At 29.5% G+C, this 13280-nt stretch overlaps 1 protein-coding gene across 1 annotated transcript; it reads right to left on the bottom strand.

Moving 5' to 3' along the window:
• Positions 1 to 3819: 3819 nt before the first annotated feature.
• On the bottom strand, positions 3820 to 6982 carry LOC113862883 (receptor-like cytosolic serine/threonine-protein kinase RBK2). The gene is made up of 7 exons (XM_027496158.1): positions 6209 to 6982; positions 5864 to 6115; positions 5478 to 5632; positions 5118 to 5197; positions 4898 to 5033; positions 4540 to 4689; positions 3820 to 4139 (listed from the first exon to the last, which is right to left on the bottom strand). Exons 1-7 carry the CDS (start codon positions 6546 to 6548, stop codon positions 4032 to 4034), a joined length of 1221 nt encoding a protein of 406 aa, XP_027351959.1. The 5' UTR covers positions 6549 to 6982; the 3' UTR covers positions 3820 to 4031.
• Between the last annotated feature and the right edge of the window lie 6298 nt (positions 6983 to 13280).

Here is a 13280-nt window from a genome sequence, read left to right as displayed (position 1 = left end):
CCTCCTTGAACAAAATATTACACTTACCCTAAACAATATTGAAGATTGTTCTTCAATAGAGAGTATTCGTGTTGCAATTGCTGTAGACATCTCATACACCTGCACCAGTATTATTTTTTCAGTGAATCTCATCAAGCTTAATTTCAATCATATACCAGATTAATATTGGTTTTGACTGTATTAGAAGTTCATGAAGGACAAAACAAACATCTTACCTACGAGCAATCGTTTTAGCTGAGTGATTTTATAACTAAGTTCTTACTTTTTTCAAATTATTTGATGCTTAGGATAAATTAAGAGCTGTTGGTAAATAACGTGGTTTTATCTTAAAAATATGAATACATGTTAACAACATCTTACATGCATTTCATATCAGATAATCTTTTATTATCTTAGGTAGTTGATTTGGGAAACTATTTATAATCATTAAATGACTGCAAACGCTATTTTAGTTTTATTTAATACAATGAAATATTTACTATTAATAATAAAATTATTTTTGAAATTATAAAACTTATTAAATTTAAACATAATTATAATAATCCAAGCAAAGCAACTACAAAAATGATTTACATGTACGATAAACAAATATTGAAACAATAGCTTAAAATGCATGGTGAAGCAGCTTAAGGAGGGGATGGAAGAGAATGGATTAGAAGATGAGTTTGCAGTTTGCACAACTCACCCTTCCAAGTTCTGAGGCTCGCAGATTTTTCTGAAGTTAGTGCACAATTTTTAACTCTCGCAGCACCAACATTGATAACCAAGTAATGTCACAGAATAATAATTTATTTTTTGCTCAGAATATGCCATCGTATTACTGTTAATTTAATTTTTAAAAAACTCAATCATGATTGAATTTAAATTACATTATTATATTAATCTTTTTATTATCTGAAAAAATATATGTTAAAAGATTTAATGATGATAAATTAAGCTGTGATACTAAGATAGTTATATATAATACATGTATGGAATATCCTATATACTGTTACAGTTACTTCTCAATTTTGAAGATTTGGTACATCATAGCATAGAAAGTTGAATGAGGATTCGGAAGAGAAAAAAGAATCTCACGAAGCATAGGGCCAAATAGTCACGGTGCTTCCTCTGCAACTGAGTCACATCCATGGTGGTTTGGTGTTGCAATGCGATTTTGAGTTGAAACTGAATTGAAAATGTTGTTGTGTACTTTTTGTTCAGAGGAGGAATCAAAGAAAGGGACACGGGGAATTCTCCGTAATTGTCCACTGCTTTTGGTTTTGTCTCACTAATATTAACGTCTTCAAATTCAAAAAAATTGAATCTTGTTTCCATTCTAATGCTCGAGTCCAGGGTCGTAGGGTTGTCTCTTTTCGGATTTAGACTAAATTAAAATAAAGCAAAACTTGACATATTTATAGTGTATTCATTTGGATTTTGTCAATTATATTGTATTAATTTGGTTCGGATGAATAGATTAGGTTAAAAAATAAATTAGTATATTTCGTCGATTAATGTTGTATCAATTTATACTAAAGTTTAAAATGTATAAATTTGCAACTTTTTCTCATCAGAACAATTAGTATATTCAGAAACTGTTATTTTTTTGCATTAGAATTTGAACTAATTTGATTCATCAAAACAATTAACCTATTTTCTTTAAATGTAAGTCTAAATAACTGAGCTACTTTAATTCTTACAGAAAGAATTAGCCCTAAAGATAGTAATTAGAGAAAGTTGTTTGATATTGCTACTTGGATGGTTTGGAATGAAAGAAATTTTTTGGTGTTCAAATCTAAGAAATCTGATCCGAAGTTTATCATGAGTAAGATGATTAATTTTCATAACTATATCAATACTAATCCATTTTATGCATATTGTGTTTTGTCTTGATTGACAAAAAAAGGATCCTTCCATAGGCTCGAGCTAGGAGCATAATGTGAATGGATCAGTTAATGATAAATCAAAATTAGCTACTTGTGGGGTCTTATCCATGAAATTCAAAGTGTTTTGTTGGTTTTCCCATGGAAATATCATAGGATACATGATTTTTTATTCAGCTCCTTCATTTTTTTAGTTCCTTTGTTTATATCTGTGGTATTACAATTTCTAGATTGATAAGTAGTTTTCCTATTTGTTTTGGGCTTTGAGCCCCATTTACTATAAAAATTAATAAAAAAATGAATGTTTAGTTAATCCAAGTTAAAAAAGATAAATCTAAGAACAAAAGTAGCTGTAATTAGTTCGATATAGGTTTAAAATAAATTATTGATAATTAAAAATAATTTAATCGTTTGGCTTTAATTATCAGAAAAACACTGTTAAGTGAAATGGTTTTTTCAAAATTAAATTGTGAATCTTTGAAGTGAATAACGAAGTAATTAATTTCTAATTTAATTTCATTAAAGTTTATAAAAATACATTTTTACTTATTTATTGTAGAAATATATTTATTTGAAAATAAATTTTAATGTAACGATATTAATATAATGTAATAGTTAAAAATTATAGAAACTAAATTCAAATTAAAGAAAAATAAAAATAAAAATATTTATTAAAATAATGAATAATTTGTTTTTCACTTATGTCACATTTTTAATAATAATTTACTATTTTTAAATATTTAAATTTAATTTAAAATCACCAAATTTGTTTTAAATGTATATTAAAATTTAGAATTGTCGTCTTTTATGAAAAAAAATCTCAAAATATATATATTTTTTATAATACATAAGTTAAAAAATCCATAACTAACATGTATCAATACAACGTGATTTATGTATAAGCATGATTATAATAATACTATTTTGAGTATAGAGTATATTTATTTAGAGATAGAATATAAGTCATTTAATAGTAGTACAATTTATTAATTTAATATATTTGTGCCTGTTTAAAAACAAAATATAAATTATTTAAAAGTGGTGTGATTTAGAGTACACGAAGTGAGCTTAAATTTTTTATGTTAAACTTTTAGAGGCATAAAATTTTATCTGTAATTTTAATTTATATAAATTATGTGTCAATTTAATATAATTTTTTAAATTTATTTAATTAAATTTGTTTAAAATTCAAAACATAAATCATGCAAGAGTAGTGCTCCTAAACACTATTACATAAAGTAAATGTTAGAAGAGTAACATTTATAAAATAAATTGTAATAAAATATTTATATAGAACTTAAAATATAATTTTTTGAATATAAAGATTAATTAATCGACAAAAGTAAATTAAGATAATTAAATGTGAGCGACTCTTTTACAAAAGGTTTTATTTTATTTTCGTGAGAATTTAGTCTTTTAAATCTATTCTCATTCCTTCAAGAAGGAATTTTTTTTTTCTTTAAGTAAAAAAAAATTAGTCGAGGTTAAAGAAAATGTTTTTCTTCGAAGTGAGTAATAATTAAAGTATTTGACTTTTCTTACAAAATGTTTACCATGTACGCCGTCAGAGAAACAATGCCATACTTCTTCCGTTATTAAATAATATCATATGATTATATCAAAGAGAAAATAATATCTTTTTTATTAAGTTAAATAAACTTTTGGTCTTTTAAAGTATATTAAATTTAATTTATATTTTAGTATCTATACTTTTAAAAATTGTTGATTGTGATCTCTAATTATATTAAATGATAGTGTGGCTGATTTAAATGTTGACATTTTTTTTTATTATTAAATTACATAAGTGATAAGATCAAAATTAAGAATTTTAAAAATATAAAGATTAAAAAATTATAGAAACTAAAATTTAAATATAATATATTTGGAGAAATAAAAATTATATTGAAATTTTTTATTAATTAAATTATGATTGACTGTAAGATCCATTAATTAAATTTAATAAATATCATATTACTTAATTACTTAAATCCAATTCCTCTTTGAGAAAATTCCAATCCCATACACGACGTATGAGAGAAAATGAACTTTTGCCTTTCTTCCGGAAGAAAATGGAAAATTGAAAGGAATTAGATATATCACCGTCAATATTTAACCACAATTCATCTAGTGTTGCTGTTACTCTCGTATGATTCATGTTCCTTTCAATTACTCTGAATCAAGGAGCTCTTCTTGAAAGACTTTTCTGAAAAATGGAAGTTGAGATTTCTTCGTCAACTTAAAGCAGCTAAGGTTACCATTCAAAAGCTGTACAACCTGCACCAATGGGTCACTAGCCAAATCATGAACTTAATTTGCTACTGTTAAACAGACAGAGACCTCCTAGTACCTAAATAAATACAGGGTCCCATGTTCATGGACTTCAATTTTCGTATATAGAGGTCAAATGAATAGCAGTTTTATTAACATCTGAGGCAAAGAAACTCATCAAATTTACCAAATCAAGTAGTTAGAGTTGCATATTATCTGCCACTAGAAAATTTGTACCACGGTAAAAATAGAAATTGGCAAGGAAGATGCAAGCATCATACATCATTCAATACCCCACAAACATTCACAGAAAAAATAAAGTAAAATAATTGCTCACATGTCATAACTAGAATAAAAAAGGAAAATTTAAGATGAAAACTAAGTTTTGTTGACATAGAAAACATGCCTGTCTCATAGAGGGACGACGAATAGAGGATTGTTGAATGCATAAAGAAGCAGCCAAGAGCATAATATTAATCTGCCGACAGTCAAAGTCATCGGCCAGTGAAGAATCAATCAGCTCCCTAATATAGTTCTTTTTCAGCAAAGGTTTTGCCTGGATAAGTATTATGAGAAATTAAGAAACTATGTTATTTCTAATCAGGAGTGTAAAGAATTTTTATACTTTCATTCCATCATATATTGACCTATGAACAAACAATTATTATAATCATTTTAAATAAAAATAAGCTCTTATTATATTTTATAATCAGAAGTTGAAACAAATATTTTTATTTTGTTATTTGTTGAATTGCACAACATACCCACAAAACAAGGCTTTGCTGTGAAGAATCAAGTGCTCGCCGCCCAGTGACTAATTCTAATAGCACTACACCAAAGGCAAATACATCTGTTTTCTCATCCACTATCCCATGAAGCAAGTATTCAGGAGCAAGGTAACTGCGCCAGTGATAATTGAAACCTGAGTAAATAGGAAGTTACAAAAAAAGTACAACATTCAATCATTTATGAAAAGTTACAAACCCGAAAGTCCCTTCAATTTTTGAAACGGTGTGATGAGTCCAATTCTCTGGTAGCCATTTTGCTAGCCCGAAATCACAAATCTGCTAAAAATTTCTAAACGTTTCAAATTTGGACTTATTCTTAGAACACTATGTAGAAATAATGTACATTCGTGCATTCAACTTTGAAAAACGTACAATTGAACGTTGAAGTACAAACGGGAAACAAGACAGGTCTAATAATTTCGTTCCTAACATAAAATAAGGTATGTTCCAAAATATTTTGTCCTTAGGGGCCATAAACGAGGCCAAAAAGCAGGAATATGTGGTGATCAATTATAGAACCAAATTTGTATAAAAAAATCCAAAGCCATATACATGCCTGCGGTTCAAACTCCTCCGTAAGCAAGATATTTGCTGCTTTTATATCTCTGTGGATAATTCTTCTTTGACAACCTTCATGAAGATACAATATTCCCTTAGCTGTTCCTAATGCTATTTTCTGCCTAATAGACCAAACTAGTTTCTCCTTGGAACCTAACAGTAGAGAAGAACAGTAAATTTACTGTGATGTTAAACACTGGCTCAACAGCAAAGTAAAATGGAAAATAGTTTTTACACCACTTGGCAGGGGTACCTTTAGACATTATCCTTTATATTTACCATATATTTTTAGGGAAAAATAAAAAGCAATTATATATAATGTTACATATTTTTATCAATTTTTAATAGTTTAAATAACAAACTCTGAAATAAAATTGACCCTACCATATAGCACCGAAGCTAAGCTCCCCTTTTCAGACAATTCAAGAACTAAATGCATTCCTCCGTCCACTCCATAGCCAACTAACTTAGCAGTATTGGGATGGTTTACATGCGCCATTATGCCAAGTTCTGATAAGAAGTCCCCTATAGTTTCATTTTCTGCTCCTCGTGTTAGCCGTTTAATCGCTACTAATTGACGAGTTGGCAAACACCCTTTGTAAACATCAGCATAACCACCCTTACCAATAAAATTTTCTGCACCAGCCAATGTAAAATTTGCTAACCAAATAACTAAGTGTAAGAAATTTAATACTGAAGCGGGTTGCATATATATTATATATACCTTACCTTGGCCGAAATAATTGGTTGCAGTTTGTATCTCATGCTGGGTGAAAATCTTCCACGGTGGAGACCTGTGCAAGGGCGAATCTGCATCTATTAGAGTCTCGCTCATGCTACTGCTCATTCTTCTCGAAAGCTTGAGAACACTGAGAGGATGCAATGTGGGTATTGGCTTCTTTGAACTGGTCCTCAACAATTGAAGAAACGCATGCCACTTAGAACCGGGTTTTGACTTTTCTTGAGACTCAGATTCCACAGTGGGTTCTTTGGAGGAACTTGTTTCTGACTCTGAGCTCTTCAAATAGTCCTCCAGAACACCAACAGGGGAATCCACCTTGTCCTTCATTTTTTTTTTCTGATACCCACAACCCAAAACCCTTTGATAAAAGAGAAAAAAATTACAAAACCACCCCGAAAGTATGAAACTTCATGATGCAGGAATCACGTAATGGTAATCAAAGCAACGAGAATAAACTGAAGGGCTTAATCGTTATTATTATTATTATAGATTGGACTGGTGAGGTTCATGAAACTGTCAACAGAATTTTCCTAGAAAACAAATAGAAAAAGCTTAAGAGGGTGGGAATGAACGAAGTCCAAGGGACAATCGAAAGCAACAGAACGAAATTGTGTATGAGAAGAGCTATGTGCACTGTAATCACATGGGAACAGAACACACAGGGTGAAAGGAGGACAGAAAATTAATCAAACACAACATGGTGAGAATAAAAATGAAGTTGGGTAGCTGGGATGTCATAAAGGCAACCTCATAGTATTTAATTTGATTTATGTGTATTTTGTTCTTTTGAGAATTGTAAAAGAGAGGGCAGGGAAACCAGGAGACAGAAGAGTGAACAGAGACGCAGACATGAGCCGTTATTACTTAGCGGAACCCCTTCAACAAACAACCATCACTGCCTTTTTCAATGTTGCCTTGCAATGTCGCTTTCTATTTTAAACAATTTATTTTTGTTATCCATCCACGCAAATCAGAACAATTTGGTGATAAGCATAAAGAATAAATGGTATAATAAAATAACACTTAGAATGTTATCTTGGTTCTATATATAGAAACTGGCAAAAATTGATATTTTTTTCACCATGTTTGATAGAATGTAAATTTAAGTTTTAAATTTTGGGTTTAAATTAAATTAAATCCGTTATTATTATTTGGATCGTTGAGGAAGAATAAAAAGGTGGTAAAGAACAAAAGATGACTTAAAACTCCTTGACACGGTAGCTTCTTTGGTCAGAGAAAGGGTTTGTTTTGTGTCTGTGGTCTCCCCTTGGATATGGCACGTAACAATGTGCTTATTGGCTTGTTGCTTAACGAGCCACCCTACTCATCCTTGGCTTCATTCATCAAAATGTGTCTTGTGCTACGTCCTATGTGAACCGTCAAAAGTAAAAGCCATACTAGTTCGAATCGATGGCAAAGTTGGTCTTTTTTAAATTCTAGTTTCATGATTCTGTATTTGATGTAGCTGCAATTTTTAATTAAATAAGTAAGACGAATTGTTACTATTATCGACATTGAGCTTTCCAATTAAAAGATATAGACAACCGTTTTAATTCTTTTAACAAATCTTATCACTGATCGAGTTTGCATACAAATTTCAAAAATTTAATATTATATACAGATAAAAACATAATTCCAAGAATTACAATTTTTTCATGGAAAATTTTCCGTGAGTTAAAATGATTTGAATTCTACAAATTCAAATGGAAATTATGAACTTTATTTAAAGAATTTATTTTTCTCATTTATAATGTATGAATTTGAGATTTATTTTAAAAATCAGAATATGTAATATTATTTTGTCTTTTTTCCCCTTATGTCAGGCTTCCTCTAATGTGTAACGTTCAAAAGCTAATATTTAAAATAAAATAAAATAGAAATGGACCCCATAATCAATTGTCACTTGCGTACAAAATCAGCCTTGAAGCAACGTAACGAACACAACATACAAAATTCCGGCTAATTATAAGAAGAAAACAAATTTGAAAGTTTGATTCACTATCATTTCAGGGTTGTAAATTACAAGCACTATGGAAAAACCAAACCTCAATGATTATTATCGAGTGTTGAATGGATCGTGCCAACGTGTTAAATTGTTTATGTATTATTTCGCAATTAAGTTATATATATATATAAAAGGACAGAATTTTCTTACACTATTTGAGTCTAAAAATTCTGACACTTAATCTGATTTTTTTATTTAATTTATATCTAATAACCAATAAAGTAATAAATTATAACTTGTTAGATGTAATTTAAATGAAAGTTTCAGATTGAATATAAGAATTTTTAAAATTATATTAGTATAACTCGTTAGACATAAGTTTGAATTACATTAATATAACTCGCTAGAGGTAAGTTAAATGAAAACTTCATATTGAATATAAGATTTTTAGACTTACATCAATATAAAAAATTTCTTCACTTTTATATATATATATATATAAAAGTTTGAGGTTTAAGCAATAATATAAACATTTGTTTGATTAGGGTTGGTGACTCTTACTAATCTTGATGTATAAACTCGATTGATTCATTTGTGGGAGAAAATTTAGTTAAATTAATTAGACCCGTTAAGCGAGATTCCACCTATCACCTATGTGTATATATAACTTCTATTTATTTCTTATACATTAATACTGATTTTATCGTATACTTTTATATAATATGATATGATGTGTTTCTTGTAATAAGAAACTTTTTTATTTCGGTACGTTACTATCCAATAATTTTGGGTAAAATTAGTGATTTTATTTTTGGGCTTCAATTTTTTTGTTTAATTTATTTTTAATTTTATATTAATTTAATTATTTCGTTATAATATATAAAATTTACTAGAATCTGGTAAAAAAATGGATTATTTTTAGTATAGTAATTGTTAAAATTGATGGAGGGTACTGTAAAGAATTTGCCACAAACTAACAAATAAAAAATGTCAAGTATTAAGACCATATTTGTTAATATAACTTTTTTCTAATTAAAAGAATTGTTAGTATACAACTTGAAATTTAATACTAACAAATATTGCATTATACTAACATTTAGTGCATTGATTATATATATTAATATTTTTAAATATGTCATTGTTAGTAAAAACTCATAATATCTATATTAGAAGTTTTATTTTTCGTAGAGAAAAATTATATTAACAAAGGCTAATCTAACATTAAATTGTTAATAATTGATATTTTTTTCAGTGGCTTTAAACATTATTTTGTGACCAATATATTAAAGCTTTGAGTAAATTTAACGGTTAATTAAAAAGAGAAATTGAAATGTAGAGATTATTTATTTATTATTATTAATTAAAACCTAATTTTAAATATTTTTTAATAATTATTAAAATTGATTGAGTGATTCTTCTAGACATTGAGTTACAGCTAACGTATCAAAATTTACATAATTTTATTGACTAAAATAAGAAATCAATTGGATAGTTCATGAAGATTCACTCTACTTCAAACATAATGTTTTATATTTTGATAATAATTGATTAAATTTCTTTAGCAATTTCACTTATTATTAACATGTGACTTTTAACAGTGTCATGACAATATGACTAACTTTAGGGTTAAGAGAAGTGAATCGTCTTGACGCAGTTTAAAAATGCAATTTATAGCAAGATTTAATAATATTATGACAAAATGACATGTTGAGACAAAAATAAAAGCTACATGACTTTATTAACAAAAATAAAATAAAATAAGAGGATGAGTTTGAAATAAAAAATGTTAAAAAATAGATCATTGATTTTACAACAACTCTATTTTTTTTAATTTTTTTTTGTAACATGTCAACAAGCTGATATTTTATATCCAACACCACACAAGGCTAACAGTTTAGGACAAATTATATTAATTCCTTTAAGGTTTAACAAAATTTTACTTGGTATTCATCTATTTTTTTTATTACCTTAAGCTTTCTAAGTTTATACAATTTAATATGAAATCAAGGTGATTAAGGCAATCGAGAAAGATATGTGATATTATATTGTTACATAAATTGTTAAAAGTTTGTGTACGGTCAAAAAAATTAGACGCATCGTCTGAAATTTCATTAAACTTAAAGAGGTATAATGTAACTTTCCCCTTTATGTATCATGAAACTGTTGAATAATTAGGTTTTAGAGGTTTTTGTTATATAAATATCAAATAATTAATATTGAATACATCTATTTATATCTCACATATTTAAAAAAAACATTCCCCTAAAATCAAAGGAAATAACAAAAGTTGTCCCATTTTTGTTGTATCAAAACTATGCCGTTTAATATTTTGTTTTTCTAAACCTAGCAAAAAAAATCCCAAGCTTCACTCTTTAGATAATGAAACTTTGACTTGAGAAAACAGTCCTGGACATTCTTCTACCTTGCTTGCAATAAAGTATAGCGGTCAATCACATTATCTTCTTGTTTAATTTATTTATGGAATTTCAGACAAAAATCATTTGACCACGTTTAATTGGATATAATTGACTAATCAAATGTGCTGAATCATGATCCAGTCCAAGCAAGATAATTGTTTATGCTCTACTTTTTTGCGTGCATAAGCTAATTGTATACAGAACACTTTTTAAGTTTCAAAAATCATGCACAGGATGAGTATTTATGAATTCAATCTAGCACGATAATAAATTTACAATTCGAAAGAATATCGAGATTTACAATTCAAAAGAATATCGAGACTAATGCCAAACTGATGTTGACATTTTAAAGTTGTGCGGTGTTTGTGTTTTTTAATACAGGATATATGCTCTGCTCTCATGCACAATTCTTAGAATTATTTCCTCAGTTAGAATAGCTAATTTGGTGTATATATTATTTTTTTAATTTTTCTTTATTACAGAATAATGTCTAACAATATCAAGAATATGAGAAAGATAATTTAGTCTATAGTTTAGGATCTGCACCTATCATGTACTTGTATATAATTGCCTATTGATCAATAAAATGACACACGACTCTTATATCAATATCATAACTTTGTTATAGTATCATAGTGCACAAAGTCCTGGTGAGAATGTGTGATAAGACTTTCCTTATAGATAAAGAGAAAATTGAAAATGTCAAAACTGAGAAAGTTGAGACTAAGATTGAATTGGTGAAAAAGATACATTCACTATATGACTTGCATACAAACAATAACTTAGGAAATTTGATTACTCAGGTGCAGCTGAAAGGGAAAAACTATGATGAATGGGCCAAGGTCATGTGTACCTCCTTACGTGCAAGACGTAAATAGTGATTCGTGGAAGGAGATATTCTATAACCAGAAAATAATTCTCCTAAAATAGAAAATTGGTGGACAGTGCAGTCTACACTTGTGTTATGGGTTCTAAACACGATTGAACTGAGCCTCTGATCTACCATCTCCTACCAAGAAAATGTGAAAGACTTGTGAGAGGACATTAAGGAGTGGTTCTCTACTGCAAATGGACCACAGATTCAACAACTGAAGGTGGATTTGGTAGAATGTTGGCAAACAAAGATGACCACGGTAGCATACTATGGAAAGCTGAAGACTTTACTAATTATTAGAAAACTCCTCTATGCACTTGTGGGGAATGCAGATGCAATATGGAGACCAAATTAGAGAAACAACAAGAAGAAGAAAAGGTGCAACAATTTTTTATGGGGCTAGACGATGCTCTATATGGAACTGTCTACTCTAGTCTTCTTGCAACTGACTTTTTACCTTCATTGAATCGAGTTTATGCCACTTTGGTACAAGAAGGAAGGGTGAGAAATATAACTCGAGGAAAAGAGGAACGAGGAGAAGCTGTTGGGCTTTCTGCGCAAACCCGTGTGAAGGGAAAATGACCTACTGAAGGAAGAGACAAGAGTATTATGTGTTCTAACTGTAAATGAACAGCACATGACGCTAAAAATTGCTTTCAATTGGTCGGCTACCTTGAATGGTAGGGGGAATTGGCCAATAGGTGAAGACAAAACTATTGGAAGAGGAGAACGACGAGGAATCGCACTGGGTAGAGTAAGAAATAGAGGTTTTCGAGCAAATGCAATGCAAGTAAATGGAGAAACCAGTGGGACAACAGCTGCTGCAACAGCCAACACTAGCATAAATGCATTGAGTGGGCTGAGCTTTGAGCAATGGCAAACTCTAAAGGATTTACTGAATAGTCATAAAGGAACCAAAAATGATAAAATGATAGGTAAAAATAGTGAGTAGATCATAGACACAGGTGCTTCCAGCCACATGACAAGAAACTTAAATTTGTTATATGAGCTGACAGGAGTAGTTGGAGTCCAATGAGACTTCCAGATGGAAAACAACTGATGGAAAATAAAGAAAGGACAGTAACACTTGACGGAGGATTGAAAATGGAGAATGTGCTTTATGTGCCAACATTGAGCTGCAACTTGTTGTCTGTTTCTCAATTGACTGATGAAACAAATTGTGTTGTCTATTTCACTAACAACTTATGCATTATACAAGATTGCACTTCGAAGATGCTGATTAGAGCGGGTGAATGGCAAGATGGACTTTACTTCTTTAAAGAAATCCAAAGTGAGAAGGCACACAAAGCTAGTGGAGCTTGCGAACTTAATCTATGGCATCAATGCATGGGGCACCTTTCTTTCAAGGTCACTAAATTAGCTTCTAACATGAGGTGTGAGAGCAATGCTTTGAAAAACAAACCATGCGATGTATGTTTACGGGCTAAGCAAGCTAGAGATGTCTTTCCATTAAGCATGAATAATGCTAGTAGTAGTTTTGAATTAATACATTGTGATTTGTGAGAGACTTATAGAATTCCCTCTTCTTGTGGTGGTTCATATTTTTTGCTAATAACATATGATTTCTCTTGTGCTATATGGATTTATTTGATTTATGATAAAAGGGAAGTGTCATGTATATTGATAAATTTCTTTGCATTAATAGATAGACAATTTGACAAGCAGATTATGGTGATGTGTAGTGATAATGGAACTGAATTTACATGTTTGAGAAGCTACTTTCATGAACACGGGATAGTATTTCAAACATCTTGTTGAGGCACCCCACAACAAAACAGAAGAGTAGAAAGAAAACATAGACA

This window comes from Abrus precatorius, unplaced genomic scaffold (assembly GCF_003935025.1).
Source record: "Abrus precatorius isolate BTA unplaced genomic scaffold, Abrus_2018 Scaffold3, whole genome shotgun sequence".
Classification (NCBI taxonomy): Eukaryota; Viridiplantae; Streptophyta; class Magnoliopsida; order Fabales; family Fabaceae; genus Abrus; species Abrus precatorius.
Note: the sequence above shows the minus strand (reverse complement) of the source record. Positions and strands in the feature narration are given on the sequence as shown.